At 32.5% G+C, this 23,961-nt stretch overlaps 2 protein-coding genes across 5 annotated transcripts; one reads left to right on the top strand and one right to left on the bottom strand.

The window, feature by feature from the left end:
• The first annotated feature begins 513 nt into the window (after nucleotides 1–513).
• On the top strand, nucleotides 514–4,269 carry LOC114392532 (serine/threonine protein phosphatase 2A 57 kDa regulatory subunit B' kappa isoform-like). The gene is made up of 2 exons (XM_028353701.1): nucleotides 514–2,305; nucleotides 3,541–4,269. The coding sequence occupies exons 1-2, from the start codon at nucleotides 1,160–1,162 to the stop codon at nucleotides 3,871–3,873; spliced, it is 1,479 nt and encodes a 492-aa protein (XP_028209502.1). The 5' UTR covers nucleotides 514–1,159; the 3' UTR covers nucleotides 3,874–4,269.
• A 776-nt stretch (nucleotides 4,270–5,045) lies between these two features.
• LOC114392533 (cyclin-A2-2-like) lies at nucleotides 5,046–12,137 on the bottom strand. 4 transcript variants are annotated; one of them, XR_003662334.1, is made up of 12 exons: nucleotides 11,930–12,137; nucleotides 11,261–11,500; nucleotides 10,337–10,598; nucleotides 9,532–9,671; nucleotides 9,128–9,220; nucleotides 8,103–8,236; nucleotides 7,299–7,374; nucleotides 7,121–7,197; nucleotides 6,072–6,105; nucleotides 5,812–5,896; nucleotides 5,580–5,714; nucleotides 5,046–5,423 (listed from the first exon to the last, which is right to left on the bottom strand). XR_003662334.1 is itself a non-coding variant. In XM_028353702.1 (12 exons), the coding sequence occupies exons 2-12, from the start codon at nucleotides 11,471–11,473 to the stop codon at nucleotides 5,358–5,360; spliced, it is 1,380 nt and encodes a 459-aa protein (XP_028209503.1). In that variant the 5' UTR covers nucleotides 11,474–11,500; nucleotides 11,930–12,137; the 3' UTR covers nucleotides 5,046–5,357. The 4 variants fall into 4 exon arrangements, 2 of the variants coding, with proteins under 2 accessions (XP_028209503.1, XP_028209504.1); XR_003662333.1 differs by having other exon boundaries at nucleotides 5,046–5,428; XM_028353702.1 differs by having other exon boundaries at nucleotides 5,812–5,961.
• Between the last annotated feature and the right edge of the window lie 11,824 nt (nucleotides 12,138–23,961).

A 23,961-nucleotide genomic window follows, 5' to 3' on the forward strand; every position in this document is an offset into this window, starting at 1 on the left:
GAACAATATTATTTTCATTTCATAAAAAATATTTGTGGTCTATAAAACAATTTTAATAATATATTATTTTGATTTCTAAAAATATATAACAATGTTATGTTATTAATCACATTATTCCAACTCTTAGATGTAACATACGATTTAACATTATTATAACCCTTAAATGTAACATTTGATTTAAATGATAATATTAATATATATTTAACACAAAAATTTCTGTAAGTAATTATATTTAGGACCTACATAAAATAAGTAGATTTTTTAAAGACATTTTTTTTATAAAAAAAAAATCATTTCAAAGACTAACGTGATAACGCTTAAGACTTATAGACTTTTTTTAACTTTTTGTTTTTTATTATTTTAATTTTTTTTAGTTCTATTCTTACTTTTTCTCTGCTCCCGTAAATAATATTTTAAAATATACATCTAAAGTAGCAGTTTTTTTTTTTTTAAAAAAAATAAAATTGTTTCAAGTAAAAAGAAAAATAAAAACTCATTGTACTTTTTTTTTCCCCCTTTGTTCTCCTTTCAATCTCATGGAGATAGATGAATACCAAGAAGAAAGAAACAGCTAAGAGGTTTTTCTCTGTTACCCAAAATCTCTTCATAGCTCCATTATCTCTATCACCACATTCATAGTTCCACTTGCCCCAAGTTCCCACCTTTCCCACATTCAACCACAAGTTTCTGTTCTCTTTCTCTTCACATTCCCAAGAAAATTTGTAACAATTTTTCTGAGAATGTGATTTTCTTTGGTTCAAATCCAAAATTTTCATTATTGTTATTTTTTTTTATTAATCTTCACTCCTTTTGTGATAAACATTTTTCCCTTTCTCTTTCTCTGCTTCACCATTCCCTTTTTTGGTTCACGTTCATCGTCACCCACAAACCCCAACCTTCAAGATTTGATTTTTCCATCAATGTGTGACGCAAAATCGAAAATTTCCTAAAACCCATTTCAAATGCGGATCTCAATTTCACGGGAGACCCCACAGTGCTCGGATTTTCCGGTGATCGAGATCTAAGGTTTCTGCTTCCCCTTTTCAAAGCTTTTGCAGAAATCAACACTATCGGGTTCGATTGGTTCCAATTCTTCCTTCATGGGTTCAATTTTCATCTGAAAGGTTCGTAATTCGTTGATTTCTGCTTCTGGATCGCTATGCTCAAGCAAATCCTCAGCAAGCTTCCTCGGAAGTCGTTGAAGCCCGACTCGGACAAGTCGCCCCGAGTCGACTCGGCTCGTTCCGCCGATTCGCCACGTGCTGCCGGCAGAAGCAACAAGCCACATGGCGGAAGTTCTTCCGCCGCCAAGCGAGCTTCTTCGTCGGCGGTGTTTCCGGCGAGCATGGTGTCCGGAATTGAACCTTTGGTGCCGTTTAAGGATGTTCCTAATGCTGAGAAGATGAACCTGTTTGTGAGCAAATTGAGCCTTTGTTGTGTCACATTTGATTTCACTGACCCTAGTAAAAGCAGTGCAGATAAAGATGTGAAAAGGAAGACTTTGGTTGAGCTTGTTGATTTTGTGGCTTGTGGGACAATGAGGTTTAGTGAGCCTGCTATTCTTGCTATCTGTAGAATGTGTGCTATTAATTTGTTTAGAGTTTTCCCTCCTAATTATAGGGCAAGTGGTGGTGGTGAGAATGATGATGATGAGCCTCTGTTTGATCCTGCTTGGCCACATTTGCAGCTTGTGTATGAATTGCTGCTTAAGTTTATCTCTTCCTCATGCATCGATGCGAAGGTGGCGAAAAAATATATTGATCACTCCTTTATTGCCAGATTGCTTGAATTGTTTGATTCGGAGGATCCTAGGGAAAGGGATTGCTTAAAGACTATTCTGCATAGGATTTATGGAAAGTTCATGGTGCATAGACCGTATATACGGAAATCTATTAACAATATATTTTATCGGTTCGTGTTTGAGACTGATAAGCCCAATGGGATTGGTGAGCTGTTGGAGATTTTTGGGAGCGTGATTACTGGGTTTGCTTTGCCCTTGAAAGAGGAACACAAAATCTTCTTGTGGAGGGTTTTGGTCCCCTTGCACAAGCCGAAATCTATTGGGGCCTACTTTCAGCAATTGTCCTACTGTGTTATGCAGTTTATAGAGAAGGAGCCAAAGTTAGCGAGCATTGTGATAAGGGGATTGTTGAAATATTGGCCAGCAACAAATAGCCAGAAAGAGGTGATGTTTCTGGGTGAACTGGAAGAAATTTTGGAAGTAATTAACATGGTAGAGTTCCAGAGGATCATGGTCCCTTTGTTTAGGCGGATCGGGTGCTGCATTAACAGTTTACACTTTCAGGTAAAGTTGCTATTACTGAATTCATTTGGTAAATCTTCATCATTTGCATACTTCTACTTTTATGTTATTTTCCACTTAAAAGGTTAGATCTATGTTCTATAGTTTTTGTGGGTCTGTATATTTTCTTTCACTTTCAGGTTCTGGTAGGTTTTATTTCTGTTAATGTTCAGTTCAGTCTTTTTACAGATTTGAAGATCTTTCTTATTTATGCTCTGTTATGTACTTTGAGTATGAAAACATGGGTAAATGGTTGATAAGCTTGACCAAATTAGTCATGCAATGTGGTTGGATTAGTTTTTTGACTTTTCTAGTTTTTTCTTATCTTTTACCATATTTGAGTTAGCTTCTGCCATAGCATTTGTGGCCTAACATGCTCTTTATAAATTTGTATGCTATAATGGCATTTAATTAATAGAGGATAATTCAATTAAGTATTACTATGCCTTGTTATTTCTCAGCTGTGTTTAGTTTCAACAATTGATATCTATCCAATGGCTTTCACGGGCTTCAGATTTTTTTAAAACAGTTTGTTTGATCTGCGATGGAATTGAGTTATAATAATAATAACTTATATGGTCTTATCTGAAGTTTAAACCTAGATTTTTCAGAGACATATAAGGTCATTTCTTTTTTAAAAAAAAAAATTAAAAGAGGAACTGTACTCGCTGATGGAACAAACACACAGTTTTGCAGTTTGCTTCATCTCACAAGATTTATGTTTGTTTGTGGACATTTATTTTATGTTTTAACTAACTTTCAATGTGAGTTGGGAATGCTAAGCTTAAAAGATTGACTGGAAGATACTATAAATGGGTCTTTGGTTTCAAAGATGAAACATGTTGCAACTTCTCTTGTGAAATTTATCTATGCAATGTGCTTGATTAAATTGTGATAATATAGTCCCTGATAGGATGTGAAAGCAGTTTGTCTCGTTTTCCTTGATTCATTTGAAATCTCTAGTTGGATCTCAAACTTTTATGGGAATGAGGATGAACATTCTTTCTTGTTTCTACAGGGCACTATATTTTCCAAAAATTCCCATGTTCCTTGAAAACCAGTGGAAATGAAGCTGTTTTTGTTACCTTAATACACTTGTAACATTTTTGTTGCTTTCTCCGCAATAATCTTTTGCCCACATCATCACACTTTTGAGAATCAATTGTTTCCCTTGACTACCACCTTGTTAATTGCTGAAAGATACATTTTCTTTTTCTATTCAACATGGATTGTTGCAGGTAGCTGAAAGGGCTCTTTTCTTATGGAACAATGACCACATTGTCAACTTGATTGCACATAACCGACAAGTGATCCTGCCCATCATATTTTCAGCTTTAGACAGGAATGTTCAAAGCCATTGGAACCCGGCAGTCGTCAACCTAACTCACAATATTAGAAAGATGTTCTTGGAGATGGATGAGAAGTTCTTCATTTCTTGTCATAATCACTTTAAGGAGGAAGAAGCAATCTTGATCTCAACAGGGGAGAAGCGAAAGGAGGCATGGAAACAACTAGAGCATGCAGCCAGTCTAAGGCCAGTAACTGGAAACACTGCAGTTTTAGTGTCCTGACTTGCATTGCATGCTGGATTCTCAATCCTTGTTAACTTACCTACCTCATGTTATGGTGGAAAATCTTAAGAAATGTGGAAAATAGCTGGTTATTGGGAGTGCCATTTTGTTTATGAATCCAATGTTCTTATGATGCTTCTGGTAGCCAGATGAAGTGAGAGTGGGTTTTGATTGCTACTGTGTGGTACATCATGATGAAGGACCATGCAGTGAATGAAACCATTTTCTGTGTAACTTTATTTCTAAAATCTTCTGTGTATGTTCCTACTTGTACTTACATCAGTCATTAGGCGCAAGTCTTTATCCCAAATCAATTTGAAATCGCTATTAAGGCATTGATGTGATAAGGCTAACAAACCCACCTGATTTGAATAATTGGCTATTTTTGGATTTAAATTGAGAAAGTACCTTTGCAAATTTCAATTTATAATTATATTTCGGTGCACTGAATGAAGAAAAAAAAGTATTGTTTAACGAGTAAAGTATTTTTAAGCAATCCCAACTGAAAAATTTCAAATATGTAACACTTTAAGACTGAGTGTGGTAAGGGGAGAAGAAATAGAGGGAAGGAAAAATAGGTAGATGAGAAGAGAAATATGTGAGAAATGATGAGAAATAAAAGTTGTTTGACATAAGAGAAAGAGTGAAAATAGAAGTGAAATATTTGAATTTGAGCGTCTTGAGTTAAAATAAATGTTATTTGAATTATTATTATTATTCGGTTTAATAAAAATTAATTATTAATGAAATAATTTGCAGTATGTGTGCGAGGGAAGCTATTCTTTGCAGCACACAAAACTAGGCCATTTCTTTGCAAATCTTTGCTTATAAGTGAAGAAATGTTTTTACATGATACCCACGAGAAAAAATTCTTCGCTACTTCGATGACAAACCGACTAAATTATATCTTTCCATGCATTTTTTTTTTTCTTTTCTCCGCATTTCAACCTTCTCTCATCGCTGCCAAACACACGCTAAGAAAATAGTTGCTTAACAATTTATTTTTTGTTTCAATCTTTATATTAAACAAACATGAACGTTGCAATACAAAAACAAGATTTAGTCAATCTGAAGATTGCAAGATGCCCTTTTAGCTACGATCATCAGATCCTGATAAAGAAGTAAAACTACACCAATTTCACGGCAATTTTTTATTACACACAGATGGTTGATACGATATAAAAGTAATCATGAAGCACTTGCATAGCAGCCTAACGGCTACCTGAAAATGGAGTCCAAAACAGATGCCAAAGTACTATAATTCTCAGCTTTAATTGTATCAATCATCATGATGTAACAATTTCATGTTACAAGATCTAGAAGTACCAGAGCTTGGTACCATCCTACAAGTTACAACTACTGATCAGGCGGTGATTGGGAATTAACAATAATTAGAATGGCCAAATAATTACAACCAAAGATAATACACCTTTCCAGTATCAGAAATTCTGAAAGTCAATATTTAGTCTTCATAGATGCATCATTTACAGTTTTATACTTGAGCCTTGAAAAGTGACTGCACCGGTTTCGGAGACAAATTTGCCACACTCCTGAACTGTCATAGAAAGCAAAATTCACTGTCATTAGCATCTTAATTAAGCTAAAACAAACTTAGGTTTGGAGATAAACGTAATAAGCCTGTGATATTAAGATATTTAGCAATTGGAGCATGTGACTACTTCATCTTTTGGAATGTGAATTTCTACCTTCTGCTGTTTATATTTTTCGCGTATAGAATTCAGAGAACAGCCTTTCATATCATGTTGCAAATCTGCCAGTGCAAGGACGGTAGTTTTAAGCTCTGACACTTTGTAATTCGTATAGTGTTCCATGGTTGAATTCTGCAAATAAATGCACAGGTGAATCTTAGGATTTATTTACATCCAAACAATAAGGCGAATTGTCAACACTTGCAAATAATCATAATAAAGTTCTGACCCATGGATGCTCTGATTGGTTGGGGGTCCATCTGGCGAGTAATACAGCAGATGCAGCTATCAAGGAAGGTAGAAACTGCAAGAAGCTGTATTCAACAAGAGTAAGCTCTGCTAAATAATTTGCCAGAAATTCCAGTTCAACATATGAAACCTGTATAACATGGAAAATTTACAACCAAATTGGTTTTGTTTGTTTCCCTTTTGGGCACAATAAAAAGTTGAATTGTGGATGTTTAATAGCAGCTGCAATCTACAGTATACCTTGTAAGAAGATTCTGATGCTAGGATGAACCTCCTGAAAGTTAGACAAGATGGACATAGTTCAGTTATGCTTTAACTAAATGACATAAAAGACGCAAGCACACAATAATAACTAAGCCTTTTCCCCTGAGGCGGAGTCTGCTATGTGAAACAAAGGATGTCATGTTCTATTGTAAATCATGTTTATAGACAAACTATTTAACTCTTAAGTCTCTTAATGATTTTTCATATTATTTTTCTCAATCTCCCTTTGCCAATGGTGATTGAGTCACCCTCCATCAGATCTAGTGATCTACTCTCTCTAGTGTGGCTTTTACAGCTCTTCTTCAATCAAGCATAAACCACCTAAGGTGAGCTTCTACCATCTTTTCTACCATAAATGCTACCCCAACTTTCATTCCTAATCATATCATGTTTAGTATGATGTCAGCTCATCCAATAAAACATTCTCATTTCTACTACATTGAGTTTATTCTCTTAGCTTTTACTACCCAATATTTAGTTCCATACATCATAGGTCTTATGCAGCAAAATTTTCCAAAAAGCTTGAGTACCTTCTGCTTACAAATAACTTGAATAACTCCATTTAATCCAACATACTTGAATCCTATGGTTTACTTCTCCCTCTATTTCTCCGCCATTTAGTATAATGAAACCCATATAGTCTGAGTGACTTTTGGTATGGTGTATAATTTTCACCTCTAAGCTAAGATTAATGGCTTTCTACTTAACTTACATTTGAAGTATTCTGTCTTATTTATACTTCACAAAATCATGTACTTCCAAAGCTTATCTTAACATTTCTAACTTCCCATTTATTTTCTCTCTAAGCTCTCCAAGCAGAGCCATTAGTGAGTTTGAGTATCCATTCAATCACTGACCAGTGAGATTGGAATTGGCATTGAACATGCGTAGGAAAGTGAGAAACATGAAAAACAAACAAAGAAAACCATTCGCAAAAAGCATGGATCGTGACATCGACTCTTGAATATGCTTAGTGAGCACATCATTTGAATAATAATAATAATAATAATAATAATAATATGCACCTGAGAAATGTTTTTGTGGTGGGAACAGATAACTGAAAATGCAACAGATTTAGAACCTCACTCTCCATTTTCAATACCTATCACATGCCAATGATTAGGTGTTTTATATATCACCAGCAGCTGTAATAAATAAAATTTGAAAAGATGAAGGTTGCAACAGAACTACCAAATGTTATACCTCTGCTTTTGTGTACGTATTATCTGTGATGAAGCAAAATTCTTCCACTCGAGGAGCACAAATCTCTTCATACTTTCTTAAAGCCATGAAAAATAAATGACAAGCGATTTAGAATTTCCTCACGTCTTTGAAAAAATTGAAATCATATCATACATTATAGATTGTCCCTATCAGATTAACCAAGATCAACATTGGCAAGAAGAAATTATAATACAGCAATTTGACCGTATTCTAATTCTTCACGACTGTGTAAAATTAGCAAAGCAAAACAATAAAACACTTTCCAAAGTGATAAAAAACTTGGAGGAGCCACACCATGAAAGCTAGTCATTACAGTTAAAGAGTCCAAGACCTTGTAAACCCCACACTAGAATCCTATACTTCCAATGCCGGACTCAAGTCCCATACCTTGCATTTTGATCCCAACATAAACACATATTTGCTGGGAGTTGAAAAGATTATTAATGGAAATCAAAATAAAATTCCCTTAAAACTTTGTTAACTTTATTATACAGAGAGTCATGAGAACAAAATTTATACCATGTGGAATCTGTTAATGAACAAACACATACAAGTCAAAGACCTACAAATAAAGAAATAATATAAGAAACTGTAATAATCAATTCATCATCATAGTAGATTGAGGATGTAAAATATATTGTGATATCAACCTCATTATAAAGTTCCTCAGTATTCATAGTTTAGAGTTCAGAGAGAAACATCAAAAAGCTTAAAGCAGAGCAGGTGGAACTTGCATATTACTTAATCAGGACCAACTGGACATTTATAAAGTATTGTACTTACGATGCAATCAGCATGCAAGTAACACCCAGCAACTGGAGCCTTTGTTTCTGAACCAAACTTTGAGAAAGAGACCGATCAATCAGATTCACTGTAAGGTAAAGAGTATCTGGAAGTAGCTTATATTCCTCAGAAACCTGAAAAGAGAATATAACAAAGCTTCAGCTATAACCCATTTAGAAGCCAAAGATTGAAGCAACTGATGCTACTCAGCTAAAAGTAATTAAAGAATTGTTTTTTATTTCTAATAATGTGCCTTTATCACGGATAAGTTCTGAAAATCCAGCTCTTCTCAGTATCAAATATTCAATTGTTCCTATTGAAATCTGTCCACAAGAAAGCAGTAACAAGATATTTTGTGCATAATAGGAGAGGCATGGTGACAGTGGTTGAGATGATGACATGGAAGTCAAGTACCGAAATGTAACACCAGATTCAAAAGAGAAGAAAAGGAAACTTGGTTTAGAAATTAAAATTAAGTTTTGTAATCCCCACATGGCAAACACAAGAGAATATTAAATAATCCTTTTTTCTGAGATGAACTCATAAAAATTTAATTAAAGGGTCATCCAATGATTGAGTTTTCCACCTAGTGGGATCTATGAAGGGTACATATACACAACCTTACGCCCATACATTGAGAGCTTGCTTCTAGGAGTTGAATTCTTGATCTCTAGGTAATGACTCATGAGGCAACAACAATCTTACCATTGTACCAAGGCTCACCCTCAACTCATCAAAATTTGACATTAACTGAATAAAATAACATGGTTGGAGAGTAATGAAAAATTTAACTCTGAAGAAAAACACATAGCATTGTATTGTCAGGTTGATTATTTCAAAAGTTTCTCAGCAATAAACTAGAGGAAGAATCAAAGAAGTGCAACTTTCAAAATTATACAATGACCAAACATTACATACATTGAGGAAGTTGAACTGCATTAAACAGATAGATTTGCAACAAGTGACAATAGGAAAAGCTTAAGATGTCAAGTAGTATAGATGTAAAAAAATGCCATGAGACTAACCTCCACAAGCCAATCAATCAGAATCCCTCGCATGCTTGGAGTGATATCTTGCTGCAACATATCCATGTAATCACTTAACGGTCTCCTTTCAAACTGGAAAGATTTAACCAAAATTTATTATCAAACTTTTGTAGTGAAACTTATCCATTTTATCCTAAGTTCTATATAGTTCTATTTTTAAATTTAATTTATTCAACAATATTACATTGTTACTGAATAAATATGCTCTCTGCTTTTAATACTTTGAAAGAATGTTATAAAGCAGTGAGCCACTGAGAAAATAGAAGAAAAACAAAAATCATAACAATGTTAAAGAGAAGCTACTACAATGTCGCCAGTCAAGTAATCAATAATAGTATAGGAGCAATAATCCATATATTAGATGACATTTCTACAACACTAACCTCCCTGACAAATATACTATTGTATATATCAGGGGCATATGAACTCCAAACTTGAGGATCCTTTAACTCCACTGAATCAATGTCCACAATGTCCAAACCATCTGAAAGTTTTAGTTTCTCAGTAATCATCATATCAACGTCTGCATAATCCATAAAACAAATCAGTAAATTATGAAATGCCAACTTGCATGTTATCTTTCTTGTTGCAACTATTTTAATGCTTTAGCAAAAAGGCAATCATATAAATTGTAACTCTAAGAACTTGAAAGTTCCTTGTATAGAGTTTAATTTTCATGTTGTATCAATGTAAAGATTTTTACAATGTCAACCAATTAAAAACATCCTAGGCATGAATTTTAAAGTAGTTATTATAAAGGTTAACAATTTTGTCATAAATGACCGTCTATGATTCGATGACAGCTGTACTAAATTAAATTCATATTATAAGAAGCAAACACATAAATAGACATCAGGTAAAGTGATCAATAGCTTCTATCTTAAAGCCTGTAATCAGGTAAATTATTCAGTGCTTCTTGGAAATATATATTGTGGAAAACTTAACATGATATTTTGATACAATGCAAAAAAATTATACATGTGAGTAAAGTAAACAAGTAAAAAGGAACACATACAGAAGAAAAAAGGCACAAACTTATGTTACAAAGAAACAGTTACCTCATTTTCAACCAGAGAAGTGCAATTATAAATCTCAATTTTACAATCATTATCTCATAAATCGCATACCTATATAGTCTAGTTAACTAGAAATGCATACTAGCAATGACACATAAGATTATTGAAAAACCTTTGTTTGGAGAGCGAAGGATTTCATCAGACTTCGTAGAGTCCTGCATTGAAAGCCGAGGACCTGCCATAACAGACATAGAAGGTTGCACTACCTCTGTGCCTTCCTGCCTTTCAGCTGCATTAGCGTCATGTGACTGTACCATTGATATTGAGGGTAAATCTTTTGCTAATTTTGCTCTAACATCTTCTTGAGTTGACAAAACTTGAATGGAGACATTGGAAGCTCCCTTTGTGTTAGTCTTCTTGTAACCTCCTCTTGCCTATATAATGCACAGATATCACCAACTTGCTTCAGGCAACTTAAAAATATACTTCAATTGCATTCTAGTCACTGAATATATTTGAGTTACTATTTAAATTTACAAAATCTTTATTCAGCTAGTCCTTTATAAGAATCCAGTGTTATCAAGTGTGGATGGCGGAATACAGTAGAAGGTCAAAATTCCACCCATCTATACACGCCATTGCAGCCTATGGCGCTGCCATAACAGGCCTCCCTTCATAAATTGCCTATGACAATTGGCAAAAAAACCATCATGCCATTCCACCATTTAACATAAGAAATCAAAGTGAAATACAAGAAGAATTAAGGTATTGGAGCTTTACAAATTCAAAAGGCTAACTTGCGCACAAATACTTAATTTCTTCAAAATAAGCCAATAAGGTACTCAAAACACCCACCAAAACAAGTTGTTTATAGAAGAAGTCTATCTGAGTTAGAGGGGAAAAAAAGAGTGGGTCATAGGTTTTAAAAAAGGGGTCTAGGACCACAATTTCGGCTGCAATGTTAAGGTTTCGGGGGTACACCACCACTACGCAACCACAGTTGTGGCTGCATAAGCTACATTTGTCCACATTTCTTACAATACCAATAAACAGAATGAATTTGAAATTGCACTGCAATTTAACTTGCACTGCATACCTGAGATTTTGATGTAGCACACCCTTTCTTGCTTATGTTAGTGACATCTGCTAGTGCTACCCTACCGAAACCTTTGTTGTTCTTGTGTTGCTTCTTGAAGGACGGTCTAGAAGAGGCAGAGACCCCACCCAAAACAGCTCTAGCCATTGCTCGAGTGACCCGAACACCACGCTCTTCACTGGCACCACCCATTACAGCATCTTCTCTAACCATCTCTCATGCCTTGATATCGACACCAACCTGAAAAATGACAACACTACTTCATGTGAAAAAGTGAAAACCTCAGTTTCTAAAGACTAAATAAATCACCACAACACAAATATCAACAATAATTTTATTTTTCTTGAAAAGAAAAAAAAAAACATCAGCGTCCTGACTCCTGAGTCCAAAAATGCAACTACCATAAGCTCTCTTCAAGAACCTCTCACTCTATTATTAAAAATTCAGTGAGTGAGTGAGTGATATCTTTAAAATTCAGAGTGAGAAATTCAGGAACAAGTTTTTGTTTTCTTTTGTGTGTGAGAGAGAAAATAATTCTGTTGAATTCAAAATTCAAATTGCGGCAACGACAACAACGGTGGTTAATCGTACACAGATCTGTGCATGAGAATCGTAACTACAATTTTCAAAGAGTTGAAGGCTATGGAAAAAGAACGGAAGTGTGCTTACTCTGTTTGTTTGTTATTCAGAGCTCATATTTCGCGTCGCGACCTTGAAATTCAATGTGTGTGAGAGAGAGCTCGAAACGGAAGAGTGTGAAAAAGAGAGCACAGTGGTAATAAAAGCTTAGGAGCGTGCGTGAGCGCAGTGAGAGCGGGAGAGAGAGAGAGAGAGAGAGAGAGAGAGAGAAACCACAGTTTTAAAAAGTTAAAACTGCGTCAAAAAGCAAAACGCCAACCATTAAAATATTGCTTAGATTTTCTAGCGTTATTTTTATTTAACCATCAAGATTAAAATTTTTATTTTGATGTCTATAATAAAGGTTTAGATTTATTAAGTTAATTATTGACGTACAATTTTAGTTTTCAGTAAGAAAAAATTGTGTTTCTTAAGTTCATAAATGAATTTATAAACAGAAGACAAATCTTAAGTACAATTTTTATTATTTTACATTATTTATTAGTATTTTTAGATTATTTTTCACCTTTTACACTCTGAAAATAAGTCAACAATAATAATACTCCTATTATTATCAAAACATAAAAGAAAAAATTATAAATTATATTATATACATCCCTCTAAGTTGACAAAATATTCAACCGTGATTGGTTGGAAAAGAAAAAAGCAAACTATTACTTAAAAAGTCAAGCGTTCCATCATAAGAATTTTAATTTAACTACACGTACGTTTAGTATATAAATTGTGAAATTCAAGTGAATTAAATTGTTAAGATTCTTTTTAAATAAGAATTTATTTCACTTTTTATGTACTCTAAAAAAGGTTTTTTTTGTACAAAATTGTATTAGTTTTTCTCATTTTATTCAAGTGAAATTCATCTATTTTTTCTTTATAAAATACATTAATAATTATTAATTATGTATTAGTACTTTTAGAAAATGGATGGAATGCAATGCTTCATCAAATTTCATATAGATATAGATATAGACAGATTCAGCATGTCATTCGTCATGTCCTTGACGCTCGTGACTCCTTCTCATTGGAAGATGGCATCAGTTTTCTTTTCTCAAAACGCACAGATCTAAGATCTTATGAGAGAAACTCAATTTGTTTTGCCCCTTCGTTTTTTTTTTTTTTGCCTCTAAAACCATATTTCAGTACTCTACTTTAGTTGTTTTTTTAGAAATTGGTGTTCCTTTTCATCTGATGATTAACTTTTTTTTAATGAATTCTAGCTTTATTGACGGTGGTGAGTTGTGACGGACTATCAGAGAGGGTAAAGAAGGCAGAGGTAGGGGAGGAAAGAAGGCCACTGATGGTTGGGAGAACAGACTTGGAGAGGGAGAGAGGGAAAGAAGAGAAAGAACAATATATATTTATATATATATATATAATTACAAAAATAATTCTCTTATTTACTCCAATTAAGTAATAATTTATTTCATCAATTGATTATTTGAGTTTTCAATTTGGAAATCGAATTTTAATTATTAATAGGTAACGTTGATCAGTCATATTATGACACTATGTATCATATTTGGACACCTCTAATTTTGAGGTTAGTGAACCAAATAGCCAAATTGAAAAGAAAAAGAAGACTTAATTAATCTATATATACACGTGAGGGGCATGATTATGGCTTGCGGCAACTGACGGAGAAGATCTGGGAAAGGAGCATGAATATGGTACAGAAGATGTATGATAAGAGATGTGAGACTAGATTAATCTGATGATAAATAATAGTGTTCCATTTTGCATCACGTGAGCTAGTTTATGGAAGCAATGTCTTATAAGTAATACAATATGTTGCTTTAAAAAAATTCTCAATTTATGAATTTTTTTCTTCTTTTTTCAACCAAAATTTTATGATTGTAGTACTACTCCCGTTAGGCAATATGATATCTTTTGTTTATTTTACAGATTTAGTCAAATAAATTTGTGAAATACGAAGTAACGCATAACAATGAAACCCGTTATAACAGTACTATTTTATTATTGCAATTAATTAATTTACTTGAATATGCAATTTACTTTATATGATTATATCAGTGTTATTAAAATTATGATATGTGGAAAAAAAATGATAGAATACGTACGGTAACTGAACAAAACTGCAGAAACCAAAAATTAATGAGAGTAAATTAAATATCTTTGTAATTATTTAAAAATTTAATGGATGAATTATATTAACTAAAACTGATATGATAAATAATTACATGTAATTAAACCTTTAGAAGGTAAATTGCATAAAAAAAGTTGATTTATTTTATTTCAAACTTACCGTGATGTATTTGATTAAAATATAAATAGCCACGTAAGCCATAGAGCATTCATTACAATCAACAAGGAATGGACTTCCTGAGTTTAATTTGAAGTAACAAAATCACGCGTTGTAATCTACGTATTTTGTTCATAATTTAAAAAATGCAACGATAATACTAGTAGCTAATTTTATAATCATGACCTCTTAGTTTTTTTCTTTTGAAGGATCATGACCTCTTTGTAAACCCCAACAAGTACCAATTTTGCAAAAAGAATAAGCTCGAATTTTCAAGCCCTATAGAAAATGGTCAAATTAACTCATCAAAGGGAGATGTGATGCTGACTATAGATTTTGTAATGAAAGGTCAATTGCTTGCATAGAGAGCTTAAACTACCATATTATAGTGACCATTTAATGAAATATTATGGTTCCGTGTATGCAAAACTATCTCATGATAAATAAAGAAATCATTTTTTTAACAAATCTCAAAATCATTGACTAATGAGAAGAGGGTTTTGCACAGTACCCTGTGAATTTGAATTTCACGTACAACCAGCCAGTATCCTAAGCTTAAAATCCAATGTTCCAAAGCTCACTTCACAGTCATTGATCGAATAAATTAATCCTAGTTGTAGCTATAACTTATATGAGTATAATGATTTAGTATCGACGACAGTTTAATTTTTGTACATTGTAAAATAATGTTTTATATTATCAACTAATTAACAAAATGTCATATTATTTTTAAGATAATTATTATAAAAGTTAACAAGTTTATTTAACTAAATAATACTAATAAGACACTCGTTAATAAAATAAAATAAAAATATTGGGATACATAAAGATATGCATACTCTCATATAATCATATGATTTCTATTCAATTTTTTTAATAAAAAATTTAACCAATAATCTAAGTAAAACCTAATTTATTATACAAGTCGATTTGTGATTAAATAAAAATATAAAAAGTTTTTACATTATTGCATGAGCTATTTACTCATCAACAAATCCACTAACAAGTAACAATAGTCAGAGGTTTCACATAGCATACATGACTATCCTTAAGATGGACTTTCATCCTTTGCATATTTTAGGGCAAAGTCTGTCACATTCTAGGTTTCACAACATTAAACATCTTTTATGTTTGTGTGGGCTTCACTACATTTGTAGTCATTAATAGTTGTACAATTATTGAGTACCAAAGTTCCCTGGCCCGCAAATGTGATTGAATTGAAGGTTTTGAAAAACAAGGACATTGGGAAATGGGTGGATTCAACTACCCCAACTGCAGCAATAGATTAATTTTAAGTTGTTGGAATAACGCTAGTAGTATAGACACATTGACCATAAAATGATAATAATACTTATGGATTGACCCACCAGAGTAGTCTCCTTCATTCCCCGCTCCTCACATGTCCTATATGCATATTTCTTAAGGCACTAAGGATAAAAAGAATGAGATGCTTATTGTATACCCCAAAAAAAGCTTAGGGCCATGTGGGGACAATGATGAACGTGCCTTAATTCACATCTTTTTATAGGTTTTAATTTAATTATATCATACTTGAACCTAATTACATATGGGAACCATTATAAACGAAAGCGAGCTGACGCTAGTTAAAAATTTGATACGAATTTTCATTTTATAAATTTGTGAGTTTCAATCTCTTTCATATTACTTTTCTTGCTTAATGAACAATCTTCTTTAGAGAAATTTCTTAACGTTTTAGAGCTAAATAAATATCTCCAACCGGGTGAAACTACTTATAGTTCAAACTTATATTTGTTAATAGTTTTAAGGCTTAAATATAACTCATAAATGATTGAATTTTGTTTTAAATTATTAATAAATATTTTTATTCTTTTGAATCCTTAATATATTAAAACTTTTGCTTTAAGTTATGACTAGTTAAGGAATGACATGATATTATCGTAGCGGTCAATAATGTTAAAAATATTAATTTTTAAGATGATAATTGATTACTTAATTAGTGAACTCATGACAAAAATTCAAAATGACAATAAATTTTTTATTAGAGATTCATAACAAAATTTAAACATTTATAAAATAGTTTTAAACATATTTAAGTTTAATTTTAACGTACCAATAACACCCTCCCCCGATAAAGTTGGGATACCTTCTCATTCTACCACTTTTACTAAAAATAAAAAAAAATAAAAAAATCATGGCAATGTTAGGCACCTGTGGGTAAAGGACTTCATGTATGCAAAGCCACAAATTGGCGGCTTCTGTGTTTTTTTGAGAAAGGCCAGAGAAAAGGGTACAAAATTATATCCCCACATAATAAAAGGCCAAGAATTTTCAAGGCATCTACTTTTTGGCCCGCTCTGGTTGTTGAGTACAACCAATCTTGGGACTTATTTATCTTTCATTCAAGGCTCAAACACTGAAGTCACAACAAAGAAAATTTAAATTTTATAAACAAGTCTCAATCTTGGAGCTTCCATTAGGGTCCCCGTCTAGAAGACTATAACTCTTTTTCGGCAATAAGAAAATATCTTTTTCTTCTTTTTTACTCGTAGCATGTCATGTGACTTTTCCACTTTTCCTTCTTCAATTATTCAATCTTACTCATTAATTAAAATAGGATTTAATGTATTCTTGATTCTTATAAATATGGAAATATATGTTTCTAAGTGTTGGATTATTAGTTTTGGTACACGTCTTTGGTCTCCCCATAAGCCTTGGTTATACTTTATTTATATTGCCATATAAATATCTTGTAACAGTGGCTTACGTGAGGGATCCTAGGTGATGTCTGATTTCCACTTGTACATAGGTTTGGGTACCTTTGTGTCCTACACATAAATATATCTTCATTTTGCTGATTAAAAAAAAGTGTGGAATTATCATTGATGCATAGGAACCTACTCTCTTAAAACTCAAATTATAAAGTACGGTTTGTTAGGAGACAAAGTAATATAATTATTCATTCTCTTGCAAGGACACCTAGACGTTAGTTCTCAAACTTTTTAATTATGTTACTTTTTATATTGAAGTGCCTATTGTAAATGAAATGATACAAGTGTTTTTTTTTATAAAATATAAAATAAAAAATATGTTGGTTTCTTATTATTCTTTAAAGTTTTGAAGATAATGTGTGTGTGTGTGACATGGCAACGGGACGGGGTGGGGACGAGTATTGTCTCCCCATTTCTCAATCCCGACTCCCCAACATATACCTGTTCTCATCCTCGATACTCGACGGGTTAAAATTTGTTACCCCATCCCCATACCCGTCGGGTATCCTCATCCTCGCCCCGTCCTTGGTTCAGATTTGTAAAAAAAAAAAATTTTTTGTAAAAAAATTATATTGAAAATCTGATTTTAAAAAAAAATTGATTGTTACACAATTATTTTTAACTACTTGTATTTCCAGCGCATTTGTCTACAAAAATTATCAAGAAAAGAATTTTAAATTATGTAAAAATTATAAAAAATTAACAAGTAATTAATAAAAATTTCATAATTTCATCATCGGGGCGGGTCGAGAATGAGTATGAGATAGGTAGTGACATCCCTGTCTCCAACCCCGATTTAAAAAGTTGGATAATCCCTGAATCTGAACCCGTACCCTTTCAACTTGGGTATTTTCCCTCAAAATCGGGACGAGTTTAAGCGGATATTGAGGGGTACAGGTTTCATTGCCATGCCTACCTATGTGTCCTTCTATCTTCCCTTTTTAACACTAGGAATCTCACTCTATTTTCTCTTCCTGCACCTAGTTTGCATTTCGTTGATTTCCATTTTGATGTTTTGATTATAGAAACAATAATCTAAGTTGCCACAAGCTTGAGATCGTACTGTAAGTTGATTTCCATTGTGTATGTTCTCGCTTCCTACGCCAACTATGCATTTTCTTCAAATTTGACAAATTTTGACTATTTTATGTTTTTATTAATTCAATTATCCACTTCCTGGACCTTGTCTATATAATTCAATAATCCATTTAGTAAACTTCCTCTGTGCTTCAATTATCTATTTCGTAAACTTGCTCTGTTAATTTTAATTTTCTTATTAAGTACAATGATGGCAAATACTCTGTGCTACATCTAATCATTTCATAAATTTGGATTTTAACAAATTTTGATTATTGAAAATATGCAGACCTATCCAGTACAGTGATGGCAGATACTCTTGGTAATATAGAAATACAAGAAATTGAGTCCATTAATGTCATGCCCATGGATACACCAATTTCATTTGGGGAGGTTATGCCAGGAGATGCTTCAAATGATGCTAAAGAATTGAATATCTAGCCTTGTCTTGGGTTGGAGTTTGAGTCTCTTGAAAAGGTTAGAGAATTTTATAATTCATTTGCTAATAGGAATGGTTTTGGAATATGGATTCGATCAAGTAAACCAAAGATGGTAGTCTTGGTATATTGTTGTGAAGGTCAACACAAAGTAAAAAGTTTAGTGGATAAAGATACTCATGATAACATTTGTCAAAGTAAAAGAGAGTGTTCAACTCTTTGAACTAGTTGTCAAGCTTCACTTACTATTTCAAGAGATGGCGTAGCAAGCAATTGGGTTATAAAATCATTTAGCAATGATCACAACCATGTAATGCTTGGCCCCAAAAGTGTGTGTTATATGAGGTGTCATAAAAAGATGAGTGTTGCTGCACAGAGTCTTGTGGAAAAATTTGAGGAAGAAGGATTGCCTACAGGGAAGGTTGCTTCAATTTTCAACAATGGTGACTCATCTTCCTCCAATAGAGATTGTTGGAATCATATCAGAAATCTTTGAAGAAAGAATTTAGATGTTGGAGATGCTAAAGCTGTTTTCAATTATTGCAAAAGAAAACAAGTTGAAAATCCTAATTTTTTCTATGCAATCCAATGTGATGATGATTCTCGGATGGTAAATTTTTTTTGGGTAGATGCTAGATCAAGGGTAGCTGACCAACAATTTGGAGATGTTATAACTTTTGATACCTCCTATAAAACCAATAAGTATAGTATGCCGTTTGCACCATTTACTAGAGTGAATAATCATTACCAGTCAATTTTGTTTGGTTGTGCATTGTTACTAGACGAATCAAAGAATTCTTTTACTTGGTTATTTCAGACTTGGCTCGAGGCAATAGGTGGAAAAAAACTTGTTTCTATCATAACTGATCAATATTTAGCAATTGGAGCTGCTATAAAAAAAGTATTTCTAGAAACAAGACATCGTCTTTGCTTGTGGCATATTAGGAAGAAGTTTCCTAAAAAGTTAGCTCATGTATACCGTAAAAGATCTACTTTCAAGCGTGAGCTTAAAAGATGCATCCGAGAGTCACCTTGTATTGATATTTTTGAAGAAGAATGGAAGCACCTAATGAAAGAGTATAACTTGTTGGAAGGAAATGAATGGCTTCAGGGATTATATAGGATTAAAGAATCATGAATACATATTTTCAATAGGAGTACATTTTTTGCTGGTATGAATACTACTCAAAGAAATGAGGGCATTAATGCCTTTTTTGATTCTTTTGTACACTCGAGAACAACATTACAAGAATTTGTGGTGAAGTTTGAAAAGACAGTTGATTGTCGCTTAGAAGTAGAAAAAAGGGAAGATTACGAATCTAGGCATAAATTTCGTATTTTGAGTACTGGCTCCAAACTTGAACATCATGCTGCATTTGTTTATACAAGAAATGTTTTTGGAAAATTTCAAAATGAGCTTAGGAAGATCAACGAGTTTACTAAGAAAAAGATTCGAAGAGATGGGCCTAGTTATGTCTTTCAGGTGTCTAGTTGCTATGATGCTTGAGATACATTTAATGTTAATGTAGACTTAGACTCAAAGGTTGCTAAATGTGACTGTCAACTTTTTGAATTTATGGGGATATTGTGCAGACACATATTTGTAATTTTTCAAGCAAAAGGGGTTGTTCAAATTCCCGATCATTTTGTTTTGCAACGTTGGACGAAGGATGCTAACAAATGTATTGAGGTTAGTGATGCTAAAAATAACTTTGATGGTCTGTCCATTACACCTAGGATTTTAAGAAGGATGCACGCACAACAACAAGCAAGCATATTAGTTGATCTTGTTGAAGAATCGAAAGAGATATATAGGTTCATCGTTTTGGAGTTGGGTCAAACTCATAAGTCAGTAATTGTAATGAAAACAAGTTTACCACTTTTGGAGTCAAGTCTCACCATTGGGAACAAACTCTGCATGCCAGAACATGTGAGTGAAGTGCCACATTTGATTCTTAGAGACCCACACATATCACAAACAAAGGGGAGAAAAAAGGATGGGAAAAAGTGTCTCATAATAATAGATTGAAGAGTGGGCTTGAAGTATCACTTAATAAGTCATTGGTTAAAAGGAAAGCATGCCATGAGTGTGGAGAGCATGGTCACAACAGCAAGACTTGCAAGAAAAAAAATCTAAATGATTAATAATGTAAGCTTTATGGTATTTTTTCAAATCTTTAACTTGCGTTTTATTCATTATCGTAACTAATCAGTGTTATTTTTGCAGGTCTATGATGAAGAAGGACTATTTCATTGACAAGGTTTTTATTAAGGAGGAATGTATTTTTCTGTTTAAAATCTAGTTTAAGTTTTGCTGGAGAAATGTTTAGCAATTAGTAAATTGTTTACTTTGGTTGAGAATCATATAACAACAAATGTTTATTGTAGTAGTCAGTTTATAGCCTTTTGAACTATTACTGAAATTATTTTGCAATATGCTCTGATATAGAAGCATACAATTGTTATTTGGTTCATAAGATTTTCACGCAATATGCTCTGAGAGATGGAAGAAACAATTATAATTTGTTTTACATTGATGAAGTGTTAATTAAAGAAAATGGAGCACAATTGTTTACTGAAGAAATGTGCATGTGGTGACTCATTGGAGTCTTATTGGAAGAATATATGCAATGAATTTATAATTTGGTGGCTAAAAAATGGAGTAAATTCAGGTTTTATAACAAACAATTTATGTGCAAATGAATAAAACTTATTATTCATTAGAATTCTTAGATAAAGTACCTAAAAAAAACAATTGCCATTCAAATCAGAACTCATATGTATATATGTATCCCATGTATTCGATCACACAACAAAGAGTGAGTAATTTGCTCGTGTGGTGTTCAACTCATGTAAAGTTTATGAATCTTGTCATCCTTCCAGTTTTGCATTTACCTATCACATTGATTAATACCATGCATATATTCGTTCACACAAAAGATAATGTGAATAATCTGCTCACCAACTCAAGTGCTAGATATAATAAAGTGACAATTTTGTGCGTACATGTTCCTATTTAGGTGCACGAGAATGTGCGTACATGTCTCTATATAATGTCTATAACTGAAATAAAAATGGAAATAAATGAAATTTAAGCTATGTACAGGAGACAGAATGTTTGAAGTGAGTTTTATAGTTACTGAGAAAAATGATAAATGGTCATTAGCGAATTGGGAGGAAGAGAGATAGAGGTCCGATACGTGTGTAGTGCATAGGAGATTTAATTGCTAGATTTTATAGGAAAACGAAATGCAAACTAGGTGCAGGAAAAGAGAATGGAGTGAGCTTCCTAGTGTTAGAAAGGGAAGATAGACAGACGTTTACAAATTGCAAATGGAACACCTAAAAGGTAAGTGTGCATAGGATAAATCTCATCCTCTCATTCAAAATAAAATTAAAGGTTCAAATTGAGAGTAAGACTTTACACTTACTCTTGGAGTAACTAGATTCTTTCTCTTGTGTGTGCATATATATATATATATATATATATATATATATATATATTACCCATTAAAATATTTATTTTTAGGTTTTTTTTAAAATGTTGAAAGATGTTGAAGCTTACTAATGTTTAATTTCATACTATACTTCAAAGACTACTTAAAAGTATCGGAACTCATGCACTATATTAAAACTCACTATAATGAGTAAAATAAAAAAAATAGTTATCACAGTTGATATAACCTCTTTTGTGCTCCTCGCATGTGATTTGAACGTGTAAAAAAAAAAGAGTAGGAGATTGCAATTTTTTTTATAAAGAGAGTAGGAGATCGTATTTGAAGTTGCTTAGGGAGGAATTGAAACATATATATATATATATATATATATATATATATATATATATATATATATATATATATATATATATATATATATATATATATATATATATATATATATATATATATCAAAGTCAAGATGAATGTGCCACAGTTATTTATTATTTTTTTCCTTCATATTCCACTATTCATTAAACAATTATGCAAATTAAAGCGCGGCCATCATAAGTCATAACGCATTGCTTTTGTTTATTTCAACAAATCAGAAATTCAAGTAGTGCTTGTTTGGTTTAGGATTTGGTGTTCTTGAAAATCTGTTTCAAAACAAAATGGTGTTGTTGAAAATAATTAATTAAACTTGAGTTTGGATATCGAGTTTGCAGCGTGTGTGTAATTCATTTTGGGAGGGTATTTAAAATCTTCTGCGTAGAATGCTTCGTCTGAGTAGACATTGGCAGGGTTTTAAAATGTTACTAATGACTTAGAGTATATAATTAAATTAATCTATGAAAAATTAATTATACGTAGAGGTAGAAACATGTCATGGAGATCAAGCTTTGATAGGCTTAAACCTTATTATTACCTTCAATATAAAGACAAAGCTTTGATTAGTATGACCTATTTCTTCTCATAAGCTTTTTTTTAAGACCGAACTCGACTAGTAACTAGAGTGATTAACTTGAAAGTTTGTTTAAAAATCTATGTTATCATAAGACTTATGAAAAGGTCGATAGGTCAATTAGTAACAAATTATAATTTTGTATTATTTTTTGTAATATATGTATATGTATTATATATAATTATGTATATATAATATAACATAATGTAATTTTATTATATATGTATACAAATAAGCTAGCATATTAGGTTTAATATAATCTTGGGTATGAATTTTGTTTATAGACAAGTGAACTAAGTTGTTCATGCTCTTGAAAGGGTGTTTAGGTTCTATGTTAGTCCATAATGCTTTGATTATTCTCCTTATTGTATTGATGTTTTGCTTATTTATTAAATGATATAAGCATGTTGCAGTAAAAAAAAAATCAACCTATTAGGTTTAATATGCTTTTTTTAAAGCCTAATTTTATTTTACTTGAATAGACATTTGAAAAAACTTAAATTTTACATTTTGGATAGATGTGTCTAGACCAACCAAGTTGTCTACCTATTCCCACCCTTCGTTATTCACAAAACAAGTTCATGATATAAACTATTTTTGTATAATGCGTTACCATCCCAAGCGCCCTACCTTCCCATGCCTCTGATTCATTGTGGAATGTTATATGGGCCACCATGTTATTTGGTGAAGGAGTTGGTTGCTTATAATTTCCATTCTTTTCTGTAAACTTCATTTTTACAACTCACAAATCATAGTTTTTCTCTTGCAAATACCAGAGGTGGAGGTAAGAAGTTGCTACTCTTCCATGTTAGTCTATGAATATTTTTCTTGTTTGTATTTTTTTTTAAGATTTCCTCACACACCTTTAAAAATCAACAGAGATCTGACTAACACCATGTAAGAAGAAACAAAGAGAAAGGAGAAGAAAAAAACAGAGCAGATAGTCTCTAAGGTTGAATGAAAGTGTATTCACATTCTGAAATTTTCATAGCATATATATATATATATATGTGTGTGTATATATATATATATATATATATATATAACTTAACATAACACTCTCAAAACATGACTCATATTTGTTTGTGCAATGATGTGCAATGATGTGAGACTTTCCTTAACGAGAAGGATCATCATCTATGC

The sequence above is a fragment of the Glycine soja genome, chromosome 17, assembly GCF_004193775.1.
Source record: "Glycine soja cultivar W05 chromosome 17, ASM419377v2, whole genome shotgun sequence".
Lineage (NCBI taxonomy): Eukaryota > Viridiplantae > Streptophyta > Magnoliopsida > Fabales > Fabaceae > Glycine > Glycine soja.